At 49.8% G+C, this 26120-nt stretch overlaps 1 protein-coding gene across 2 annotated transcripts in view; it reads left to right on the top strand.

The window, feature by feature from the left end:
- The first annotated feature begins 1762 nt into the window (after window positions 1–1762).
- Window positions 1763–26120, top strand: part of Lpin1 (lipin 1) — a 72810-nt gene continuing 48452 nt past the window's right edge. For both annotated transcript variants that reach the window (XM_087199686.1, XM_087199685.1), the window contains exon 1: window positions 1763–1885. In XM_087199686.1, the coding sequence (XP_087055812.1) occupies window positions 1805–1885 (81 nt within the window). In that variant the 5' untranslated portion in view covers window positions 1763–1804. The remainder of the gene's footprint in view (window positions 1886–26120) is intronic.

Genomic DNA, 26120 nt, shown 5'->3' with positions numbered 1-26120 from the left:
AAGACTTATTAAATTGGACTCCAGTGGCCAAAGAAAAAAATAGCAAGAGCCAACAAATGGGGTGCTGGGGATATAGCTCAGTGGCACCTCGCCTGCCTCAAAAGCACAAGGTCCTGAGTTTGATCCCCAGTATGAACCAACAAGTGAACAAATGGGACTACATCAAACTGAATAAATACACAACAAAGGAAAATAATCAGAGTGAAGAGAGCCCACAGAACGGGAGAGGTTTTGCCCCCTGCTCTTGTGAGGCACCCGGCTCTCGGCCTCGAGTTGCTCTGAGTCGACAGTGCCTGGCAGAGGTGCTCAGGGGCGGGCTGGTCCCTTCCCCACCAGACATCCGACCCGGGCCTTGATCCTGGCTGTCACTTCCCAGGTCCTGGCCCATCACCAGGATAGGCTCTCGGGGCTGTCACAACAGCCACATACGCATCACCCTGCACAGGCAGCCGAGGGCCGTGAGAGGACCCTGCCCTGTGCTCCAGGCTCTGCTGTGACCTGGCTTCCTGTCCCCGGGGATGGCTGCCTGCCAGGCGTCACAGTGCGACTCCTCACCACCTTATCGCTCCTTGGTCATGAGTTTCTTAAAATATCTCGGCAGGACGGATTAAAATAGCAAGGGTACTGGTGACCTGGTGTCCGGCCGGGTGGGCACTCGCCCTGCACCGGGTGGGGACCCCCGGGGCCTCAGACACCAGGGCCACGCTGCTCTGAGACAGGTGTGGGATCCAAGCAAGGCCTGGGGCAGAGAGCCAGCTTGACTTGCTGGGTGCTGCCTTCCACACCAACAAAGGGAGGTCGAGTCAGGAAGCTGGGTCCATCCCGAGGCAGTGGCTTCTGGCAGGAAATGTCCTTTGCTGACCTCGCTCCTTTCCCCAGCCTCGTCTGGGCCCTCAGTGAGCTGAGTGGCAGCCTTGAGCTGGGGGTGGGGTTCTGGGGATTGAACCTGGGCTTTTGCTCGGAGTTACATCCCTAGTGCTTTTTGTTTATATTTTGAAACAGGCTCTCGCTAAGTCACTAAGTTGTGGTCTTGAACTTGTGATCCTCCTGCCTTAGCTGCCCACAGTGCTGGGATCAGAGTGTGCACCTTCCTGCCTGGCTCCAGGCCAGTATTATTCCCAAAGTTCCTTCCCTCAGCCCTGCATGGGGTGCCAGCCTTTCTTCCTGTCATGGCCTGGCAGTGCTCTCTGCCCCAACCCTGTGCCTCTCTCCCAAGGCCACCTGTCCCCTGAGCCCAGAGGAGGAAAAAGAGCAGGAGGGCCAGAGCCAGCCTGACCTGAGTCCCCGGCCTGCTCTGCCACTCCCTGCGAGGAGACCAGGTGTTCTCCCACTTCTTGTTAGGGTTTTGTTTTTGTTTTGAGACAAGGTCTCACTATGTGGCACAGGCTGGCCTGGAACTCACGGTGACCCTCCCGTCTCAGCCTCTGGAATGCTGGGATCACAGGTGGCCACCACCGCACTGCCTGGCTCTGCAGCTCAATTCTGTCTTAGACCCATGTGGCCCTGGGGATGTGGGTGCTCAGCGTCTGAGTCTCCCCAGGTGGCTCTGGATGCCCAGAGTGGGACCTCGACTCATGGGCAGGAGTCGGCATCCCCTGTGCCACAACCCGGGCACAGCCTGCCGGCCAGCACCCGCTGGGAGAAGACACACCACCTGACACCGCACTCTTGCCGGCCTTGTGACCTGGCCGAGCTCCACTCAGTGCCAGGGAAGGAAGCACTGCTGCCCTGGGCTCCGGTGTCGCCCCGCAGAGGGACAGTTCCCTCCCGGCCCAGGGAGGAGGTGGCCACACCCTGGCCAGCCATGGCGGATCAGGACGGCGCCTGCAGCTCAGACTGGGGCGGTCCGCAGGGCAAGGGGCCCCTGGACGCCGCGTGGTCGTGGGTAAGGCCGGGCCTCGTGGCTTCTGCAGAGTCTCCAGTCAGAGCTGCAGGGCTGAAGGGGGCTCTGCATGTTCCAGAGGAGAGGCTTGCTTGCTCTTGGGGCGCCTGTTTCTTGGGGCTGCAGTTAGTACTTATTCAGGAACTCGCCAGGCTTGGTGATGCACACCTGTGAGTCTGGGAGGCTGAGGTGGGAGGATCATTGATCTGAGTCCAGCCTGGGCACCTGAGCAAGATCCTGTCTCAAAATAAATCAAACAAAGGCAGCCCTGGGAAGGTGGCTCAGTGTGAAGGCCCTGCCTGGCTTTGTCCCGTGGGACAAAAACACAGAATTGAAGTCGTGTTCTTCGCTTGGGTGGAGCAAGCACAGCGATGCTGGGAGATCCTGGGTGTACTAAGGGTGTGGGGGCGACACCTTGTCTTCGGCATGTGCCGCTGTGGCCCCCGGCAGTCTGCCCAGTGACACACAGGGCTCCCAAGCCCGAACCTGTTGGCACGGCCCATTGGAGACCTCATCCTAGAGGCCACCCGGGGTAGGGTTTGTTTGGAAGTAGGTATTTTCATGGAAACCCGGAGCAGAAGTGGAGGAGGGCAGCTCCCTCTGGGGATGGCTCAGGGGAGGGGGTGGCTGCAGGGGTGACAGGTGTCGGGGCCTCGCTCCACACGGGCATCCCTGATGCCCTGGTCCGTGGCTCTGCTCCAGCTTTGAGGGGCTGGTCCCGCGCAGAGGAGCAGAGAGCACCCAGGAAGGAGGGTCCCTCTGCTGGTGCCTGAAGCGCCCGCCCCCCGTCACTCTGCAGTGCTCCGGGGGTTGCTGTTTTCTTTATTTATTTTTAAAATTTTTGGTCTCACTGTCACTAAGATGGCCAGGCTGGACTGGAAGTTGGGACCCTCCTGCCTCAGCCTCCTAGAGTGCTGGGATCACAGACATGCAACACCAAGTCTGGGTGTAGATGGTTTTGTGGTTTGTCGAGGATGGAAATGGCCTTGTCTGCCCTGCCTGGCGCCGACTGCGCTGTAGCTTCTGAAACAGTCGGGGCTGGCCTCCTGCAAGTCGAGGCCACACCCACGCAGGGCGAGTCGCCCTGGACATGACCTAGGGCCTCCCTCTCCTGGTGCCAAGCGGGAGGCCGGCACTCCCCCGTAGCAACTGCAGTTCCCAGGGCACCCTCTTCTCCCCCAGGCCTCCTTACGGGGTCTGTGATCCGAGCAAGCTCTGGTTAATATCTGATTTTCCCTTTTTTATTGATTATTTGTTATTTCGCATGATTACAAAAGCATGTTCAAGCCCAGCGCGGTATCACACGCCGGTCACGCCAGCACTCGGGCGGCTGAGGCGGGAAAATGCTGCCCTTCTGAGCCCAGCCTGACCTTGTCTCAACCCCCCACATAAAAAGCGTGAAAGTGCCCCCAAACCAGAACGCCGGCCTGCGGAGGAGGCTGTGGGTGATCACTGCACGGCACAGTTTTGTAAGCGGGGCTCAGCTTCATTCCTTGAAGGGTTTGCTCGTGGATCTGCGGAAGGGACTTGAAATTCATCTTTTTGTCCGTTTACTCCCCACCCCCACCCCGGGCCCGTGGGTCTGAGGAAGGAGCCCGATCTGGGGCCTGTGAAGCCGGACAACTCCTCACAGGCCCGGGGCTGCGGCACGGGTCGGGCACCCTGCGGCTCACCGCGCCAGGGGCCTGGGGGCGGGTTCTGGCCGCCCTGTTCCTCCCCGGAGGGCAGCGGCCCTGGGAGCCGGGCCAGGGGCCGGGCCTGGGCTGGGCTCCGGAGGAATCTGCCCTGCGGTGCCCAGCGGGACGCAGAGTCTGCTGGAGCTCCAGGGAACTCAGGGGTCCCCTCCACTGGGGCGCCAATCGGGAAACTGAGGCAGGAACGCGGATGGGCCGCCGGCAGCGCAGGGGCGCTTGGGGAGGCTGCCGGGGTCTGGCGCAGACTGCAGAGGCCGCGGCCGCAGCTGCCTTGGCCCGGGGCCTGGTGCGGGCAGCGGGTTCTGGGAAGGGTAAAAGCGGCTCGGCTGCCCTGCCCGGGAAAGGGCAGAAACTGAGCCCGCAGAGGCACCTGCTGAGCTGGCACCGCCAGTCCGCTCCGCGGCGTTGGCCGCCGGCTCTGGCATGGGCGGGGCCCTGGGTTGCGCAGGGCTGGGCGGGGCTGGAGCCAGGGGAGGCCTGGGGCGCAGAGGAGGCGGGTGTGCCTGGGCCTGCAGGGACAGAGCCGCAGGTGAGGCGGAAGTGGAGGGGGAGAGGGGCGGGATTTCAATGCACCGGGCGGAAGCCGCCTTCCGGGCCGCGGAGAGAACAGTGTGTTCCCCTAGAGCTCTGGCTGTTCTCAGGCCCTCGGGGACAGTCGCCTTGGCCAGGACCCAGGCTGCGGTCATGGGACCAGCCGGGTCCCAGGGCTGAAGGCCGGGGCTCGCCCTCAGGCTTTGGGTCAGTTTGCCCGTCTGTAAGCGCGGCTGGGAAGACCCATGATGTGGGGCGCGTGAGCAGCGGCTCGTTAATGCTGCCGCTACGCTGAACAAAGGAGGCGGGGTTACAGGTTGGGCTGTAACGTAACGGCGACAAGAAATCAGAGCCCTTTGCACTCGGACACCGGATTTGGACGGCACCGTCAGGGGCCCCTCGTCGCCACCTGGGGGGAGGAGGGCCTGGGTTTAATCCTGGTTTAGCTCGGCACTCAAGGCCTCACCTAGTCCTCTAGGCCAGGGGTCCCCACCCGGGCTGCACGGCAGGGCAGTGCCTCGGGGGCTTCTCCGCGACAGTGGCCAGGAACAGAAAGGCCAACTCGGGGAAGCTGTCCCCCGTGCTGGTCACCCCGCAGTGTCTGTCCTCGCCGTCACGGGAGGGCTCTCAGCGAGGCTGCAGCCTCGGGCAGGAGCGTCAGGGGGCGGGGAAGGCAGAGGCAGAAAGCCGCGCTTCTCTGCTGCTCCGCCCCAGCGTCCAGGGAAGCGGGGAGCCCGCAGCGCCCCCTGGAGGTCTGGCTCCGGGCCTGCACACAGGCAGCCCGCTGCAGGGACTTTCACTGGGGACAATAGCAGGGCGCAAAGCTGAGCACCCCTGAATGAGCTCAAGGGCAGAGAGGCGGCTCCATCCCGAGGTTCCCCAGCACCCAGACTGCCTGGCCCACAGCCGACACCTGTCGCTGGTCCCCGAGTCCTGGTTTGCCTGCTGGTTGGGTTTGCGGGTACAGGATGTGAACTATGTGATGAATGTTTAAATTTTCAAAAACTTATTACATAAAAGGGTCCATGAATCCTCCTCAAGATCCTCCCCCTGTCTTTGAACACAAGCATCCCATCGTCCTTGCCACTTGCTGCAGCAGCTCTTTCTGAGGTGTGATAAAAAATACAATAAATGCTGCTGCCAAGCGCCATCCAACAGAAGGCAGCTGGTAAACACACGACACTGTCCTCATCCACCTTAGTCACCAGGTCTGGCTCAGTGCGACTTCCATCTCTTCCCCAAAGTCAAAATGACCATGAAAGGGACAGGTTTTCAGTCCATTCAGGACACCGAGGCAGCCAGGACAGTGCAGCTGAGGACCCTCAGGAAAGAGGGCTCCAGAAGATAGAATAGGTAGAACTTTCAAAGACATTGATAGAGGCAAAGACTTTACGCACAAAACCCCAACCGCACAGGAGATGTCACAAGTCGGAAAGAAAAGAAAAGAACTTGGCGAGTTTGTGTCTTCACCGGATTTGACTTGGGCAGAAATGGAGTTTATTAATAGCCGTGTGACCGACACCTCGCAGGGGAGAGGTTCAAGTACAGGGATGCGGGGTGGGGTCGGGTTTCCGGTTTTCTCAGTGAGAAAGGCCCGAGCCCCGAGAAGTCACCCGTGGGACGGAGCCCAGCTGCAGTCTCTTGCGCTGAGCCCTAGCTGGGGAAATCATATTTTGCAAACAAGTGTGATTCCCAAGCTTTGGATACTTCAGTGTTTTCCAAGTGATACATATCCAGGTTTACAATTGCGGTTGTTTACTGAGGACGCTAAATGCTGAGCACTCTAGAGGCCCCTAGTGGCCACTTGCCATACAGCGTTTGTCCTGTCTTTCCTCACCAGAGCCACGTGTGGGCGCCCTGTCTCAGTTTACACAGAGGAGCTTGGAGAGGCGGAGTCACTGCCCCGGCTCTCGCTTTGGGCAGCGGCTCCCACGAGGGCTGCCTGTTTCCTGCTGTCTCCTAGAAATGCTGCCCTCTTGTTCTATCCGGCGGCGCTGGAGGATGGAACTTGAATTTCCACAGCCGCGGGTTCTCCCAGCCCATGGCTTAGGGGTCTGTCTGGCAGGGATGGCCTGTCCAGACGACGTCACGTTCCGCTGATCCTAGCACTCCGGGCCTCTTCCTGGGGTGATGGCCAGAGAATAAGAGAAGCAGGGTGTGGGGAGGTCAACAGAGATGCTGCGCCCCAGGACCTCATCTGTGGAGATATCTTAGATGAGAGAACATTTGATCCAATGTTGTGTGATCCAAATATATGGTGAGTGTTTAAATCGAAAAAACTCATTACAGGAAAAGACTCATTGCCATGAATGCTCCTCGAAAACCTCACCCGCGCCCTGAGTGTTGAGCACACCCATCCCGTCGTCCTTGACACTTTCTGCACCAGCTCTGCAGTCCTCTTTCCTGAGGGTCTATTTGAGATGTGACAAAAAAAAACCCAAACAAACAACAAATAGTGACTGCTGTTGCTGAGCGCCACACAATGGAAAGGCAACTTGTAAAAGCACAACGCTGTGTCCTCATCCACCTTAGTCAGTGGACCTGGCACCGTGCGGCTTCCTGCTCTTCCCCACAGTCACAGTGACCATGGTAGGGAAACATTTTACATCCATTCAGGACATCAAGGCAGCCAGGACAGTGCAGCTAAAGACCCTCAGGAGAGAGGGCCCCAGAGCTGCTGCAGAAAGTGGCAAGGATGATGGGATGAGTGTGTTCAAAGCCAGGGGAGAATTTTGAGGGGATTCATGGCAATGTGCCTTTTCCTGTAGTACGTTTTTAAAATTTAGATATTCACTGTATTTTCCCATCATACCCTGCCCGTGGGCTCCCTGCCAGCTGGTCATCTACTCCACATTTGCCCTCAAAGCTGGAAGCTTCTTCTGCAGCTGTTTGGGAATCTCCCATGTGTGACCTTGGACGTCAGAATTGCTTCAAGGTTTCCAGAGAACACAGAATCAGTGTCCATGGCGTTGGGTGCCCACCTCTCCATCTTCTTAGAGGATCCGCAGATGACCCCGGTCAGGGCTGACGGGATAGATCTGATCACTCTGGGTTACTCAAGTTTTTTCCAAGCCCTCTTGTTCCTTTACTCCTTGTTCCATCTCCACCTCTTTTTTGTCTCTCATGGCCCAAGCCCCTGTCACTTTCTTCGAGAATTTTCTTGTCTAACCTTTGAGACCAAATGAGCCCACCTTTCCTTCTGCCTCTTGTGTCAAAGCCCCAGTGCACTGAGCAGTGTTTGTTTTCCCTGCTGGATTATGAACTTCAGGAGGGCAGAAATTGGTCAATGTCCCAGTTAGGAGGAATAAATCCTTGTATTCCATCACATGGCAGGGTGACTACAGTTAGCTAAGGTGTTGTGACCATTAAGCTTGATTGTGTCACCTTCATTGTCTTAGCAGCTGCTCAGGGATGAGCGGGTCACACTTCTGGGTGTATCTGGTTAGTCACGGAGGGGTGAACTTAGGGTCTGTATCTGGTCCCTCCCCTTCTTTCCTGTCACTGTTCCCTTGTTCTGCTTCTTGGCCTCCATGAACGGAGCAGCTCCATGAACAGAGCAGCTCCATGAACTTTGCTCCCCCACGCCCTTCTGCCATGATGTTCCTGCCTTGGAGTAGCTGACCATGGACTGAATCCCCTGAAACTGTGAGCCAGATCCATCCCCTCCTCCTTTAGGTTGTGTGTGTCAGATATTGTGTTTCAGTAAGAGGAGACCTAAATAACAAAAGTGTACTGTATATTTCAGAGTAGCTGGAGAGAAGATTTTCCTGCTGTTTTAATATCCTCACCACTACCTTGTTCTCTGACCCCCTACTTCAAAGATGCTGCCGGAGAGACACCTCAAGTTTCATGTTTTTGCTGTCATCTCCCCAGGGACCCAGGCACTGCTGAGATGCTCTCTCCTAGCAATACTGGGGAAATGTCCTATGCATCGTCTCTGAGGTGGCCTTTGGGGTGGCTCTACTTGTGGTGTCCTCACCAAAGCTGACCTCCAGACCCACCATGCTGAGCTTCTGAAGCACAACTTGAAGAATGATTTCATGATGCTGTCTTGACCATGAGCCCCAAACCTGGTTTTTATCCTAACCAGCATTGATAAAATTGTTAAAGAAGGAGGCGCAGAACCAGGGGTGGACATGAATGCCTGTCATCCCAACAAACTGGGAGGCTGAGGCAGGAGGATACAAGTTTGACCCCAGCCTGGGCGACAATGAAGGAAGTTCCTTCACGGAAGACCCTGCCTCAAAATGAAACATAAAAAGTGCTGGGGATGTAGCTCAGTGTGGAGGCCCTGGGTTTAGTCAGAGGCCCACCACAAGAAGCCCTGGTTCTACTCCTAGAAATGTTATTTGAGTGGGCCCAGGAACAGGTGATGCCGGTGGATTCTTCAGCCGGCCCTGGCCAGCCCCACGGTTGGCATCTTGGGGCCTTAAGTGTGATGATTATGAAAGTGCCCAGCACACTGTGTGCAGCGCTCAGTAAGTGCCCCCAGACACCCCACCTCCTTCCCTGTACCCACGCCTCCTCGTCCTCAGCTTCCCTCCTTGGTACCGGGTCTCTGTGAGTGGCCCAGGCTGGGTCACAGAGGGCAACTTAATCTTATTTTCTATTTTGGTCTTTTGAGACAGGCTCTCACTCTGCAGCCCAGGCTAGCCTCAGACTTGCAGCATTTCTCCTGCCTCAGCTTCTCAAGCGCGGGGATGATAGGTGAGCACCACCACACCCAGGAACAGAGAAAAAGTTTGGAGAAAAACTCATTTAAATTGCTTTGCTGTGGATCTTTTACTTTGACTAAAGTGGCCAGAAAGAAGGGTGAGACTGAACTCAGTTTTCACTTAAATCCACAACCATATGGGGTCTGTGATCTGGACCCTTTGTCTAAACCCGTTAAGAGGTCACAGGATCCCGGCCTTGGCCCTGAGACCGTGGGGGTGCGTTGAAGCCTCAGGAGATCGAGGCACAGAGGAAATCAGCCTAAGTCAGTGAGAAATATTGTTGGGGAGTCTGGGGCAGGGTAGGACCCCCCCCCTCCCCTGGCTTTCTCTGGACTTGTGGTGACAATTTGGATCCAGTAGGTGGCGCTAGAGAGTCAGAGAACTAGGTGACCTCTGGATACTTTATTTTCTGGTACTGGGGATTGAACCTGGGGCCTTTGCACTGAGCTACATCTCCAGTCCTTTTCTATTTTTTGAGACAGAATCTCACTAAGTCACTGAATTGCCCAGCCTGGGCTCAAAGTTTCAATCCTCCTGCCTCAGCCTCCCAGAGTGCTCAGATGATAGGCATGAGCCACCACGCCTGGCTAGAAAAATGGGAACAGGCAGAGAGTTGGGTCCTCAGGGCCTCAGGAAAGCCAGGTAGGTGGTCAATGTGCAGAAAGGGCTGGTATCAGAATCACCTCAGCGTTGTAGGTTTCCACTCTTTTTCAAGACCTTGAATCCCATATCCAGTCCTCATGGAATTCAGTCCCCAGCACTGAACTTCCAGTATGTTTAGCAACTGCAGCGCAGGCAGGCTGGGCAAACTCTGGCCTGGATTCTGGAGTGACAGTGTGAACCAACGAGGTGCAGAATGGCCTGGTCACCCCGACGTACCTACCGAATCAGAGTCTGAGTGACGAGAATCTCTGGTGGCTCTGTGAGTTAGGTCAGGGGCCCAGTGTCCTTTATGTCCACTGTCCCCAGACACCTAACACTCAAAATTTAGAGGAGCAGAGAGTTACTTGGGCTCCTGCCAGCTGCTCCGATGCAGAAGCCATGGCGGATGGGCCTGGCAGAGGAAAGCGCTCACGTCATGGTGGCCGGGAAGCAGTGCTGAGAAGAGCCAAAGAGGAAGAGGCAGGGACCAGAAAAGTCCCCAAGGCTGTGCCCCTGTGACCCACGTCTGCCAGCTCAGCTGCGCCTCCCAAGAGCCGGGACAGCTGTGAGCTCACCAGTGGGGCCTCTGAGCCCTGACCTGTGACAATGAACATTCATTGACACCCCTGACCTTCCCGAGGATGGACATCACATTTGACCCTTGCTGCCTCTGAGCCTCAGCTCCCTCATCTTTCCTGGGGGTGATAACCATCCTTGCTGTGGCTCCTCCTCAAGCATGTGGACTCCATGTTAGAGTCCAGTCCTTGGTGGTGGAGCCATATGTTTCTGGGAAGGTCTTTCCAATGGTGGCCTGGTGTTATGGAACTCGCCACTTGGGCAAGGAACGAGGGAACCTTTGAACCAGTGGAGACTTCGGGGTCGTGCGGCTCGAGTCACTCTGCGGTGGACGGAGAAGTCGAGGCCAGGCTCAGTGGGATGGTGACGGTTGGCACTGCTGCGTACCCAGGTGGAGAGGCTTGTGTGAGGTCTCTCCATGAAGCCCAGCACCTTCCCTTGCTTCCTCCCAGCTGCTCCCAGATCACCACCTGCGTGAGGCCCTCTGGCTCCTCTGCCCACGGCCACCTCTGTGCACTCTGGGCTTCTGGAGCTCGGGGTGGCACTGTGACGCTGTCGCTCAGGTCTGCCTGTGAATCCCAGGCTGGTTTCCTCCTCTCTCCATCCAGAGGCTCTGGGGCTGCAATGTGGTTATCACAGCAGGTCCCAAACTCTGAGAAGACAGGAACATGGTTCTTGTGGCCCTGCCTGACCTCCAGCCCAACACCTAGCACAGAGCTGAACACAGAATGGGCTTGGATAACTTTTAAACACCTGCTACTTAAAAAATCTGCCAGGCGTGGTGGTGCATGCCTTAACCCCAACACTCAGGGGGCTGAGGCAGGGGGATCACAGTGAGTATAGGGCCAACCCGGGCTAACAGTGAGTTCAAAGCCAGCCTGCACTACGTAAGGAGACCCTGTCTCAAAAAGGAAAAATAAAAAACAATATATAAAATCTTTCACACATACAAAAGGTGTGGAAAATAATAAGATGAACACATGGGTCACCACTACCACCCTAAAAACAGGACAATCCTCTTGCCTCAGCCTCCCCAGTGCTGGGATTGTAGAAGTGCACCACCACACTCCACTGGCCTGGTTTCTCTTATGTGATAAACCCAAAGTCTAGATAAACTGACGAACAAAATAAAAGATAAACAATAGGAAGTACGAAGGCAGATCTTTGGCAAAGGGGAAGGAGGCCAAGCGATAGAGGGTGGGAGGGACTTAAAAAGAATGAAGGAAACAACACCTTTCACAACAGCATCCAGAAAATGGGATACCTGGGACTCAATCTAATCAAAGAAGTGAAAGACCTTTGCGTTGAAAACTACAGTGTTCTGAAAGAGGAGATTGAAAAGGATATCAGAAAATGGACAGATATGCCTTGTTCTTAAGTAGGAAGATTCAATATATGGAAAGTGGCCATACTTCCCAAGTTATTATACAGACTTAATGAAATCCCAATCAAAATCTCAATAGCATGTCTCACAGAACTAGAAAAAACAATCCCCAAATTCATTTGGAACCAGAAGAGACCTAGAATAGCAAAGGCAACTCTGGGCAACAAAGGGAAGCCAGGGAGCATTACAATCCTTGACTTGAAATTATACTACAAAGCTACTGTGATAAAAACAGCACGGTGGGCCGGGGATTTAGCCCAGTGGTTTCGCCGCCTGCTGCACAAGTGCAAGGACCCAAGTTCAATCCCCGGTACCAAAAAAAAAAAGCATGGTACTGGCCAAAGAAACAGACCCGAGGATCAATACAACAGATTAGAAGATGCAGAAACAACTCCAGACACACTCAGCCACCTCATCTTTGACAAACGAGCCAAACACCCTTACTGGAGGAAAGATAGCCTCTTTAATAATTGGTGCTGGAAAAACTGGATTTCCACATGCCCAAGATTGAAACTGGACCCATATCTTTCACCCTGCACTAAACTAAAATTAAAATCTAAATATTTAAACAGAAACACTGAATCTGCTGGAAGATACAGTAGGTAGAACTCTCAGAGACATTGGTGTAGGCAAAGACTTTATGAACAAAACCCCAATAGTACAGGAAATGTCACAAAGAATCAATGACTGGTATCTCATCTTATCAAAAAGCTTTTGGCCAACTTAGCCTAGGGGTCAGAGCGGTCTCGGGTGACTGTGCCCTGCTCCATCTGGCTCACTCCACCCACTTGCGACCAGGAGACTGTGAGGACCCCCCTAGGCATGCCCACCGGCCATCAGCTGACACCCCCTCCCTGCCTGCCCCACCTCTGGCCTCTTGGATGTGCAGCTACCTGGTTCCACACTACAGAGGCACAGCAGGACGTAAAGGCCATTGCCCTGAGCTGCAGAAGTGAACAACAGAGAAAGGGCCCCTCTCAGGCTCCCTGATGAAAATTGAAACCCACTGGAAGAATGAAGAGAATCTCTGCAGTAAAGGCACAGCAGACCACTGTACTTGGTAAGTTGGAGGGATCATCACCTGCCATTGGAACCTGGACTCTCTTCAGGGGAAGGGCAGCTGGAACCTGCAATAGAACCTTGCAGAGTTCAACCCTGCAGGAGGACAGGGAGCTCAACTTGGGACTTGCAGCCAGAAATCTGCCTGAATCTCACATGTCTGTGACTGGCTTACTGAGACACACTGACTTATACCTGCACACTGCTGTCCACGTTGTCTATTGTGACAGCAGAGACACACCCTGAAGGAGGCCCTTCATTTTTATCTTTTATTTGTTATTTTCAAAATAGCACTATTGTTTTTTTGCTCTTACTTTTATTTTTTTTCTTCTTTTTCTACTCTTTTAAAACTTTTCTTTTTCTCTTTTTTCTTTTTCTCTTTTCTTTCTCTCTTTCTCCCTCATTCCCTTGCTGTCCCACATTGTTCTTCATCTCTTTTTGTGTTCCTGTTCTGGCCCTAGTTCATATTTCTTCTTTATTTTTCTTTTTTTTTAATCTTTCCTTCTCTCACCTGTGCCCTCTGTCTTCATGGCTAACCTTCCCCTATCCCTCTACCTACCTATTCCTCCCTCCCCCACTCCTTCTAACTCCCCGTTCCAAAGGGTAAAGTTGCTGTATTGAAGAGTTTATTCACTATAAACATATGTTGGGGTGGTCCTTGATTTTGATTTAATTCATACATTTAAAGGTGATAGGTTAATAACTACCACAAATTGTCATTTTCTAAGAGGTACTTGATGCTATTGTGTTGTTGATTGTATCATTTGGGCTAAGGTGTTGTGATTGATCTAATCAGTTGTCCTTCCTGGTATAATGAAAGTGAGGCAGCCTCAGAACCATTAGAGACTCAAAATATAAAGACCAGCTATACCTAGAAGACACCTCTGAGAAGCAATCATTCTATAATGGTTCTAAATATATCAACAATGATACTTACAATAAGGACCTTCAAAGTATCAAACCAGGAACTCAACCAAGGACAGTACCAAAAACAAAAATGGGAAGACATTTAAGCAAGGCACAAACTCAGACTTTCACCCCACAAAAGGCAAATTCTGGGGGGAAATGAGGTGGAAAAGTCTGATAATCAACCACCTGCACTGATAGCACAGGAAGTAACAAAACAGATGAATGAGGCTCTAGAAAAATTCAAAGCAGAAATAATCTCCCAAATAATTGCAGAGATGGTGAGCAGAGTGAAAGACATGATTAGAGGCTCTAGAACAGAAACAGATAAAAAAAATAGATGAGCTCAGAGACATGCTGGAAGCCATGAATGCCCAGAATAAGAAAGAAATGGAATCCATGAAACAGATTCAAACAGATATTCAGGAGATTAAAAACTCCATTGAAAGCATGCAGAGCAGATTAAGAGAATCTGAAGATAGAATATCAGATATAGAAGACAGGATTGCAGTTAAGGACCATGAAAACAGAGATTTCTTAAAAATAGTAAGGGACCATGAGAAATTAATCCAGCAGCTGCTAGATGATGCAAAGAAGAATAACATAAGACTGATAGGAGTCCACAAAAAAACAGGAGAAAGTACAATTGACATAAAAAAACTGTTCACAGAAGTAATAGTAGAAAACTTCCCAGACTGAGGTGGACAATTGGACATACAGATAAGTGAGGCATATAGAACTCCAACTAGCCATGATCAAAAAAAATCTACACCTAGACATATAATAGTCAAGATCCCTGAAACCCAACAGAAGAACAAAATCCTACAGGCAGTTAGAGAAAAGAAATAAATCACCTACAAAGAAAGCCCATCAGAATCATGGCAGATATCTCAACACAAACCCTCAAATCAAGGAGAGCCTGGAGTCAAGCGTTTCAAGCCCTAAAAGAAAATAACTTCCAACCTAGACTGTTGTATCCTGCAAAATTATCTTTCAAAATCGATGGGGAAATTAGATACTTCCAAAACAAAGAACATCTGAGAAATTTCATGAACACCAAACCAGCACTCCAAACAATTCTAAGCAATATCCTTAGAAAAAGACAATGAAGGTCACAACTCCGTGAGGCCCAACAGAGGGAAGCCACCAGGCAAGGTAAGAAACTAAAGGGAAAGGGAGAAAAATAAGAAATAAAAGAGCCAACAACAGTAAAACATCATGACAAGGATGAGTCAATATCTCTCAATTATAACTATCAATGTTAATGGCCTCAATTCACCAATCAAAAGAAATAGATTGACAGAATGGATTAAGAAGCAAAATCCAAAAAAAAAAAAAGAAGCAAAATCCAGCAATATGCTGTATACAAGAAACACACCTAACTCAAAAGGAAATTCGTAGACTGAAAGTAAAAGGATGGAAAACAGTTCTCCATGCTACAGGATCCCAGAAAAAAGCAGGGGTAGCAATCTTAATTGCAGACAAAGTAGATTTCAAACCAAAACTAATCAAGAAAGACAAAGATGGTCACTACATCCCTGTGAAGGGAACAGTCCAAGAGGAAGAGATGACAATCCTAAATATATATGCACCAAATACAAATGCCCCTAACTATACAAAACAAATATTGAAGGACATGAAAAACCAAATAAGCACTAATACAATTGTAGTGGGGGACCTCAATACCCCATTGTCACAAATAGACAGATCATCTAGACAAAAAATTAACAACAAAATTCTAGAGTTGAACCAAGCTATTGAACAAATGGACTTAATAGATGTTTACAGAGTGTTCCACCCCACAAAATCAGAATACACATTCTTTTTGGCTGCACACAGCTCATTCTCCAAAATAGACCACATGGTAGTTCATGGGACATGTCTAAGTGAATGTAAAAGAATTGAAGTTACCCTCTGTATATTATCAGACCATAGTGCAATAAAATTGGAGATCAATGACATAAGAAATTGCACAACTCCCACAAACACATGGAAATTAAATAACACCCTCCTGAACAACCAATGGGTCATAGAGGAAATTAAAGAAGAAATTAGACAGTTTCTACAAGTAAATGATAATGCCAGTACAACATACAGGAATCTATGGGACACAATGAAAGCAGTTCAACGCAGGAAATTCATAGCAGTGAATGTCCATATTAGGAAAACAGAGAGAATTCAAATAAATAACCTAATGCAGAACCTCAAGCTCCTAGAAAAAGAAGAGCATAAGAAACCCAAAGCTTGTACAAGAGAGGAAATTGTAAAGATCAGAGCAGAAATCAATGCAATAGAGACTAAGAGAATGATATAAAAAATCAATGAATCAAAGAGTTGGTTTTTAGAAAGAATAAACAAAACTGATAAACCCTTAGCCATACTTATCAAAAAAGGAAAGAAAATGCTCAAATCCATGCAATTAAGAATGAAAAAAGTGAAGTCACAACAGACCCAGCAGAAATGCAGAGCATCATCAACACCTACTTTGAGAACCTGTACTCTAATAAAATGGAAAAGATAGAAAAAAATGGACAGATTCCTAGATATATACAAATTGCCAAAGTTAAATGAAGATATAGAAATTCTAAACACCCCAATTACAATGGGTGAATTTGAAAATGTAATAAAAAAATTATCAACAAAGAAAAGCCCGGGTCCTGATGGCTTCACTGCTGAATTCTACAAGACATTTAAAGAAGAACTATCACCATTACTCTTTAAACTCATCAAGAAAATTGAAAGGGAAGCAAGGCTTCCAAATTAATTCCTGGAAGCAAGGATTACTTTGATTCCAAAACCAGGGAAAGACCCAACCCAAAAAGAGAACTATAGGTCAATCTCCCTAATGAACATAGATGCAAAAATCCTCAACAAAATCCTGGCAAACAGAATACAGAGGGTCATCAAGAAGATCATACACCCTGACCGAGTCTGATTTATCCCAGGGATGCAAAGATGGTTCAATATTCATAAATCAATAAATATAATACACTATATTAACAGAGTCAAGGACAAAAACCATATGATCATCTCAATAGATGCAGAAAAGGCATTTGACAAAATCCAACACCTATTTATGATAAAACCCCACAGAAAATTGGAATAGAAGGTCTTTCTCTCAACTTGATTAAGGCTATCTATGACAAACCAACAGCCAACATGATACTAAATAGTCAAAAACTGAAAACTTTCATGCTAAAATCAGGAACAAGACAAGGATGCTCACTATCACCACTCCTGTTGAATATTATTCTGGAAACATTAACCACAGTAATTAGAAAAGAGAAAGAAATAAAATGAATAAAAGATAGGAAAGGAAGAAGTGAAACTGTCATTATTTGCTGATGATATGATACTTTACATAGAAGACCCAAAAACCTCTGTCAAAAGTCTTCTAGACCTAATTGACAGATTCAGTAGAGTAGCTGGATATAAGGTCAACACTCAAAAAGCAATAGCCTTCTTATACACAAATAATAGACTCACTGAGAGAGAAAGTAGGGAAACAATTCCTTTTATAATAGCATTCAAAAAAAAGAAATATCTAGGAATCAATTTAACAAAGGAAGCAAAAGATCTCTACACTGAAAACTGCAGCACTCTGAAAAAGGAGATCGAGGAGGATATAAGAAAATGGAAAGACATCCCTTGTTCCTGGGTAGGAAGAACCAATATAGTGAAAATGGCCATGCTTCCAAAACTACTACATAGATTTAATCTAATGCTGATTGAAATTCCACAATATACTTCACAGAACTAGAGAAAATCCCAAAATTCATTTGGAACCAGAACAGACCTAGAATAGCAAAAGCAATTCTAGGCAACAGAGACATGGCAGGGGGTATCACAATCCCCAAGTTGAAACTATACTACAAAGCTACTGTGATAAAAACAGCATGGTACTGGCAAAGAAACAGACCTGAGGATCAGTGGAATAGATTAGAAGATCCAGAAACAACTACAGATATGCTCAGCCACCTCTTCTTTGACAAAGGAGCCAACCATCCTCATTGGAGGAAAGATAGCCTATTTAATAAATGGTGTTGGAAAAACTGGATTTCAACCTGCCAGAGATTAAAACTTGACCCATACCTATCACCATGCACTAAACTAAGATCAAAGTGGATTAAAGATCTAAATATTAGGACAGAAACACTAAATTTGCTGGAAGATAAGTTAGGTAGAACTCTTGAAGACATTGGCATAGGTAAAGACTTTATGAACAAAACCTCAGTGGCATGGGAACTAGCACAAAGAATCAAGAACTGGAATCTCATCTTATTAAAAAGCTTCTGCACTGCAACAGAGCAAAGAGACAACCTACAAGGTGGGAAAAATTTTAGCAGCTGTACCTTAGACAAAGGATTACTATCTAGAATATATAAAGAACTGAAAAAAAATCAGACCCCCCCCCCAAATTCAAAGACCCAATTCAAAAATGGGTATCTGAAATGAACAGACATTTCTCAGACAAAGAAGTAAAAGTATGAAATAAATATATGAAAAAATGTTCAACATCATTGGTCATTCAAGAGATGCAGATGAAAACAACACTGAGATTCCACCTCACCCTAGAAATCAGCCAATAACAAATGCTGGTGGGGATGTGGGGAGAAAGGAATCCATCTCCATTGTTGGTGGGAGTGCAGACTGGTGCAATCACTGTGGAAATCAGTATGGAGATACCTCAAAGAATTAGGCTTAGAGGTCCCATTTGACCCAGCTATTCCCCTGCTGGGTATCTTCCCAAAAGAATTAAAAGAATCATACCACAGCGATATATGTGCACCCGTGTTTATAGTAGCACAGTTTGTAATAGCTAAAGCTTGGAAACAGCCCAAGTTTCCATCTACTGGAAACTGGATTAAGAAGATGTGGTTTTTAAAAATAAAATGGAGTACTACTCAGCCATAAAGAATGAGAAACTCGAGACATTTATAGCTAAATGGATGCATATTGAGGACATCTTCTTAAGTGAAATAAATAGGACACATGTGTAAATACCAAATAGTTTCTCTAGTGTGAGAAACTGAGATTGTAAATAAGGATTAAAATGAATAATTGATAATTTGAAATAGGAAGAAAAGGTTCAAAGGGGTAGGGATTGCAGGAGGGGAAGGGGAGAGATCAGAGTTACAGGCTGGAATCTGGAAAGAATCCATATATAGATTGTGTTTAAAACTATAGGAAGAGATGTAGATAGAGACTAGGCTGGAGCTCATCAGTGGGTTGGGAAGGAAGAGCCACTGAGATCAAAGGAGAGAAGGGTGTGTTTCCAGAAGCAGCACATACAACTAAGTACAGTACACAGTACTCGATAGTGTGATAAATGACTGTTACAGTTTTAGGCACTTATCATAACATGCTGTGCTTTTCATCCTTTAGAACATAATCCTACTTATATAAAAGAGTTTACTGTAAATCAGTGTGCTGCTATGCCAGTGGTAGCCTCATGTATCTCGTGTTTAGCTGCATATTTGGATAATATCAAGGGCCCATCACAGATGATTGACGTATACCTTCTCAGTGTGCACTTAGAAGTTGGAACTCTGTGTGGTACTCTGTGATACACTCAGATGAAATTGCCTAATAACATATTTCTCAGATCATATTTCCACCATGTGTCCCATGACTGTATTGAAATTTAAATTGAACCAATTTGCTCTATGTGGAGTCTGCTAGCTAATTAGAATTTTTTCCAGACTACTATTTGTTCAATATTAGTTTTGAAAATCTTTCTAAAACAAATCACATCCTTTGATGTCTTGTTAATGCTTGAGATGTTTTTTAAAATTATATGGAAAAATGTTTAAGCACTTTTCAGTTTTGCTTTGATTGAGTTCTATTATATTTGAATATTATTTTAGTTTTTTCCCTTGCGTTGCTTTTCTTTGAATAATTTTCATTTTTGTATATATGTGTGCTTAGTGAATGATAATAAAGTTATTAAAAAAAAGCTTTTATACAGCAAGAGAAACCACCAACAGAGTGAAGAGACAACCCTTTTTTCCAGGTGTTCCTCAGACAAAGGACTAATATCTAGGATATATAAAGAAGTCAAATAAATCAGGCCCCCAAATTTGAAGACCCAATCTAAAAATGAGCATCTGAAATGAATAGACACTTCTCAGATAAAGAAGTAGAAACAGCAAATAAATATATGAAAAAATGTTCAACATCACTGGTCATCCAAGAGATACAAATTAAAACGATGCTGAGATTCCATCTCACTCCAGAAAGCATGGCTGTTATCAAGAAATCAACCAATAACAAATGCTGACAAGGTTCTAGGGAAAGAGTACCCTTCTCCACTGTTGGTGGGAGTGTAGACTGGTGCAACCATTGTGGAAATCAGTGTGGAGATTTAAAAAAAAAAACCCCACTAAAACCACAGGTACCATTTGACCCAGCCATTCTCCTTCTTGGTATTTTCCTGAAAGAATTAAAAGCATCATACCACAGTGATGAATGCACACTCATGTTTCTTGTAGCAGTTTTTAATAGCTACATCTTGGAAACAGCCCAAATGCCCACCAATCAACCAATGGATAAAGAATATGTGATTTTTAAATACAGAGGAGTAGTACTATTCTGTCATAAAGAAGGATGAGCTTGAGATATTTCTAGCTAAATGGATGCACCTTGAGACCATTCTCTTTTTTCTTTTCTTTTCTTTTTTTATTTTTTTGATACCAGGGATTGAACTCGGGTCCTTGTGTTTGCTCAGCAGGTGGCGAAACCACTGAGCTAAATCCCCCGCCAGAGACCATGCTGTTAACTGAAATAAATTGAACACAAATGTTTAAATACTGCATTGTTTCTTTCCTGTGAGAAACTCGAAGTGTAAATAAAGACCAAAATAAATATTGGGAAATGGTAAGAAAATGTTCAAATGGGAAGGGGAACAAGGAATGGGGGAGGGGCGAAGGGAGGGACAAGGAAAAAAGAGAATAGAAGGAGAAATGGAAACAGAGCTTTTGTATATAGGGAGGGAGGGGGTCAAGGGGAGGAGGGGAATGGGAAAGAAAGAAGAGGCGGGAGGTACTGTGTACAGGTGCAAATTCCCTGTGGTGAGCGTTATCGTCATGTAGATCTGAAATGCACCAATAAATGTTTTGCTTCACAGAAAAGAATGAAGCTGTGCCCTGTGCCTGTCCCGACTGCCCACAAGGACGTGTTCCTTGTATACTGCAAAAGCATACTAATACAAACATTAAAAAGTAGCAAAAGAAAAAAAAACGTCCTATAGGTGAGGAGATTAAGTGCCTTGGCTTTAAAAAAAAAAAATGTTTCCTGTTTGCTGATGCCATTTAAATGCGTTAAGCTGCTCGTGTTGGATTCTGAGCTGTGGTCAAATAACAAATTCCAACAGCCCGAGTTGAGTGAGCGAATTGTCCTTTGTCAGTGACCCATGAGCGATCGCTCTGCAGAGCAGTCTGCCAGGTGTGCCAAGCGTCAGTTTTTGTGAAGGGGCTTGGGCGGGAGCAAGGAAATGCAGACTCAGGCCACCAGGTGACCTTGACCACTGTCCCTGAGGGGGTCAGAGCAGGGGTTTCTCGAGCAGGTTCAGGGGACCGGGTCTTCTGGACTGGCCTTGTGGGTGGCCTTCAGCTGTGGAAATGGCCTGTCTGGGGCTGGGCCAGCCCCTCTCCTGATTTCCCGGAAAGTCAGGAAGAGCCCAGGTTTGTTTGGTGCTGGGGAAGCCTGTCGGGAGTGAGTCCATCTTGAATTGGCCACTGGGGCCTTGTGTGGGGACCTAGCACATCAGTCCAGACCAATGGCCTCCCTCGATTTTAGCTGACTCTGAACATGTGGGTTGGGTTGTCAGATTTATTAATAAAACCTGTTCTAGTCTCTTCTCCGAGGCGGGCAGGCTCCTCCCCCACCCTGAGTCTGAGGCTGCTGGTTCTCAAACTCACTCCCTAAGGGCCAGGTGGGGTGTAATTCATGTCTGAGTCCCCGGCATGCAGGCCTGGGGTCATGGCTCTCAGGAGATGCGGAGTAAATTGAATTTCACGCCACAGACGCATCGCTGCTCCTGGGGCTGTGTTCTAAGAAGCGGCCATTAGATGATTTTGTGGTTGGGTGAGTGAGCATCGCAGGGTGTTGACTCAGACTAAGGTGACAACTGTGTCACTGGGTTATAATTTTACTGAATTACTGTTATACATGAGGTCATCCACAGAACCACTCTTACGTGTACATAATTATCTATCATCTGTCTATTATGGATCTATCTTCACTGCTAGGCTTCAGGTATATGTGGGGTAAGATCACAAAATATAGTGAATACTTAAATTGAAAACTTAGTACAGTCAAAGACACATTGCCGTAAATCCCTCAGAATCCTCCCCTCACTCTGAGCACACTCATCCCGTCACCCTCGCCACTTCCTGCAGCAGCTCTGGAGTCCTCTGTCCTGAGGGTCTTTAGCTGCGCTGTCCTGGGGGCCTTGATGTCCTGAGTGGATTCAAAACGTCTCCCTTTCACGGTCATTGTGACTTCGGGGAAGAGCCGGAAGTCCCGTGCTGTCAGACCCTTGGACCCTCCTGCCTCTGCTGCCCTCCCCTCGCTTGGGCTCTGCTGACCGCAGGTGGCCTCGTGCTGGGCAGTGTTCCTGCGATTTCTCAGGACACTCGATGCTCAAGCAGAAGGGACGGGATGTGTGCAGCTCTGAGTTCTTTGTTTACAAACCTCCCTAGGGCTGGGGTGCTGTGCTGGGCAGCCGGGCCCATGACCCTTCTGAGAAGAGCGAGACCAGTGTCACAGGGATGGGGACAACGCCATGGGGCTCAGACATCACTGAAGCAGGGACTCCTTCTGGCTCCGGGTGGCTGGTGCGGCAGGAGCCCACTGCTGTGGACGAAGGCGGACAACCAGCTTACTGCAGCCTCAGCTTCCCGGGCCCAGTGCTGTGGCTTCTTCTAGGGCCAGCCCCGAGCCAGTAGCTGTTATCTGCCCCTTGACGGGGTTCTTACTCTTCCTGTGTTCTCGGAGCCTCCTTTAGGGCCCCTTCCCCTTTTGGGAACATATGTAGAGGAAAATCTACAAGTCCTGTTTTGTTTTGTTTTGTTTAACTTCTTTGAGACAGGGTCTTGCTAAGTTGCCCAGGCTGGCCTTGAACTCATGGTGATCCTCCTGTCTCAGCCTCCTAAGTGCTGTGGCTTTAGGTATGTGCCACCACGCCTGGCCCAGTGAGGGGTGTGGAGTCCTGGGTTGTGCTAGGGAAGGACAGTGGGGTCAAGAGGAAGCAGAGGCCAGGTCTGCTCACCTGAGAGACACTGGTGGCGTCTGGCAGCCTCGAGAAGATGCTGAGAAACTGAGCAAAGTGGCCCCCTCATTCCGCCCTCCCAGCGTCCATCACTGGACAGAGGGGCACTGAGTGACCCAGTGCGTGCCCAGCACTGGGGCCGAGGCCCGGGCCTGCTTTGGGGCAGTGCCTGGTCTCTCGGAGGACAGACAGGCACAGGCACCAGGAGCAAGGGGTGGTGGGAGCTTTGGAGTGGGCCGGACTCAGGAAGGAGACAGAGGGTGCAGAGGAGAGCCATGCTGGACAAAAGGGACAGAGCCATGTATGTGCTGTGTGACCTTGGGGCAGTCAGTAAGCCGCTCAGAAGCCTGGCTTCTTCAGCAACCGTGACAACAATACCCATGGTGCTGAGTGGGAATTGGGTGGGGCGAACTGGCAGGGATCCTCCTGCCTCAGCCTCCTGAGTGCTGGGATCACAGGCAGTAGCTTGATGTTGACCATAGCTCTCACCTTCCCAGTGCTGCCCCTCTGTGCCCTGGGCTCCCAGGTGGCTCTTCTGTCACCCTGGCCTGGGTCACATTGTCATGCTCCTGGAAAAAACATCTTAGCAGCCCCAGCTCCCTCTCCCTGCGCAGCCTCTCCTCGGCTGGCTCTGCCCTCACCCTGCTCCTGCTGTCCCTGCTGGCTCAGGACACCCAGGAGGCACCCTCTCCACCAAGGCTGTGCTCCTTCAGGGCCACCCAGACCCTTGCTGAGGCTCCGGCGATGGCATGGGTCCCACTGGACCAAGGGCCCATCTGCCGGTGGCTCCTGCTGGGCCATAAGTGTCTGAGTGAGGGGCTCCTGTCTTCGTCGTCTTCGCTGTTGTCCGGGGAGGATCAGGACTTGGAGTAGGACGTGCAGATCCCTGCCCACACCCGCCCTGCCCCGTGCCCTGTGGTGCTCGGCTATCTAGTTTCTGCATGAAGTTCTTCAGCCTCATCCTCCCTAAGCCCGCAGAATAACGGTTTATCCTCAGTCCCATTTCACAGAGGAAAAGGTTTCAAGGTACATTTGCATTTGTGCACAGCAATTTTCACAGCTCTTGGCTCTCCCGTGACATTTTATTTATTTATTTATTTATTTATTTATTTATTTATTTATTGGTACCGGGGATCGAACTCAGGTCCTTGCGCTTGCGCGGCAGGCGGTGAAACCACTGAGCTAAATCCCCGGCCCATCTTGTGACGTTTTAATACACGCCTACACTCTGATCCTCCCTCCCCTCCCCTGACTGCCCTCTCCATGTCACTTTTTGTTTTTGAGACAGCGTCTCACTATGTAGCCCAGGGTGGCCTCCAACTCCCAGAGATCCTCCTGCCTCAGGCTCCAGAGTGCTGGGATAACAGTCGTGTGCCACCATGTCCAGCTTCATTTTTTTTTTCAGACTCCAAATGTTAGGGAAAACATCCAGGACTTGTCTTTGCAGAAAAATCTGGAGTACTGAGAGCCTAAATGACTTGGTCAAGGTCACACAGCCGGGCAGATTCTCGAGTCCGTGTTCTAGGTGTAGAAAGCGACTGAGTCACCTCCTGGGCCTCCGGGGCTGAGGGCTCTGCTCCGGCGGTCAGCAGTGCCAGCCCTGGTCCTCCTCGAGCTGGTGTCGGCCTGGTGGCCTCTGCTGGACTCTGTCTCCTGGCAGCCCTGTCTGGAGGGTGCTCGGGGGCTGCTTCCCCGCTGGGAGACCTGGGCCTGACCGTCACAGAGCACGGGTCTGTGGGCCTGGGAAACGGAGGGCGGGACATGCGGCTCCAGCCGAGTCTGCTCCGGGAGGGGCTGGGCGAGGCGCGACTGCAGGCTGAGTGTGCGTGCGTGCGTGTGCGTGCGTGCGTGTGCGTGCATGCGTGTGTGTGAACGCAGGAGGAGGGTGACAGGACGGTGACAGCCGAGACAGGAGGTGCTGGGTTGAGCCCTGGGCTGCTCGCCTTGTACGTGGAAGGGTCTCAGGGCCAGTGCCAGGCCCGAGGAGCCCTGTCCAGGGTCAGCGAGGCCCCAGGGACCAGAGCAGGAAAATTTGGACACCAAGAAGGAGAGGGCTGAAAAACACAGGGACCCCTCCCCCCCCAAAAAACCCCCACGGGGAACCTGGGTGTGGAGGCACACGCCTGTCATCCCAGCACTCGAGAGGCTGAGGCGGGAGGATCCCCTTGAATTCCAGGCCACACAGTGAGCTTCACAGTGAGTTTGAGGCCACTCAGGACAAACCTTACATCTCAAAGCAGTGGAAGTTACTGATAGTTTGTCACGGTGAGGGGACTGTGCTGTGGGCAGAGCTTGGAGGTGTGGCAGCAGGACAGGGGACACCCAGAGGTGCCGGGTCCTGACCCCTGGGCCCTGAATGTGTCACATACACAGCAAAAAAGAAAAAAGAGCTCAGATGGAATTAGGGTTGTTCATCACCTGCCTTAACATAGGACGATTACCCGGCTTATCCAGCAGGACCGGGTCAGCGCTCAGATCTGGAGAACAGGTTGGAGGCGGGGAGTCACAGGTGCTCAGCTGCTCCTGCCAGCTCTGATGTAAATGCAGGAAACAGCCTTTCTAAGGCCCAAGGGGACTGATCAAGAACAGCATTATTCAACTCTAATCAGCTAGGCTGGGAGCTACACACCTGTAATACCAGCACTCTGGGAGGCTGAGGCAGGAGGGTTGTAAGTTCCAGTCCGGTCTGAGTAACTTAGTGATTTAGCAAGACCCTGTCTCAAAAAACCAAAGCAGGGGGCCAGGAATTTAGCTCAGTGGTTCCAGCGCCTGCCTCGAAAGCACAAGGTCTGGGATTCTATCCCCGGTACCAAAAAAAAACCCAAAAACCAACCAAAAACCCCACAAAAACCAGCCAAAACCCCCCCCAAAACCCCCAAACCACGAAAACCCAAAGCCAAACCAAACCAAATGGCACTGGCTGCTGGCTGCAGTGGGAGGTACAATGCAGGAGGCTACTCCCATTAGAGGAGTTTGGAAAGACAGAAATCCTTTAGGAGCCACCTAGTGTGTCACGGAAAACAGAGGCCAGATGAGGATGCCTGTGTAGCATCTCTGCAGTTGGCAGCTGCCCCAGAGGAAGTGACACCACCAGTCCCAGCCCAGCGAGCTCCAGACCCTCTCTTCCATGCCCTGGGGTCCTGGGAACCTGGCCTGGGCTGTGAGACACAATGGGGCCAGCGCCGTTTCTGGGTCTAGCATCGCTACCTGTGCCATTACCATATCCGCCTATTGTCTGTCAGTCATATCCATCTGTCCGTCTGTTCATCCATTGTCCGTTCATCTGTGTGTCATCTCTCTACCTGGCTCAGTTGTCACCTACCCCTCCCTAGTTCTGTCACCTACCATATCTTTCTTGAGGTCCTGAACCAAAGCACTTCCTTTCTCCTGAGAATGCAGCCTGCTCCGGCCGGGGTGGGGGCTCTGTCCTGGTTTGCAGCCCCTGCCTGCCAGCTGAGCG

The sequence above is a fragment of the Heterocephalus glaber genome, unplaced genomic scaffold (assembly GCF_053883595.1).
Source record: "Heterocephalus glaber isolate CG9 unplaced genomic scaffold, H.glaber_assembly_v1.0 deba00001724, whole genome shotgun sequence".
Lineage (NCBI taxonomy): Eukaryota > Metazoa > Chordata > Mammalia > Rodentia > Bathyergidae > Heterocephalus > Heterocephalus glaber.
Note: the sequence above shows the minus strand (reverse complement) of the source record. Positions and strands in the feature narration are given on the sequence as shown.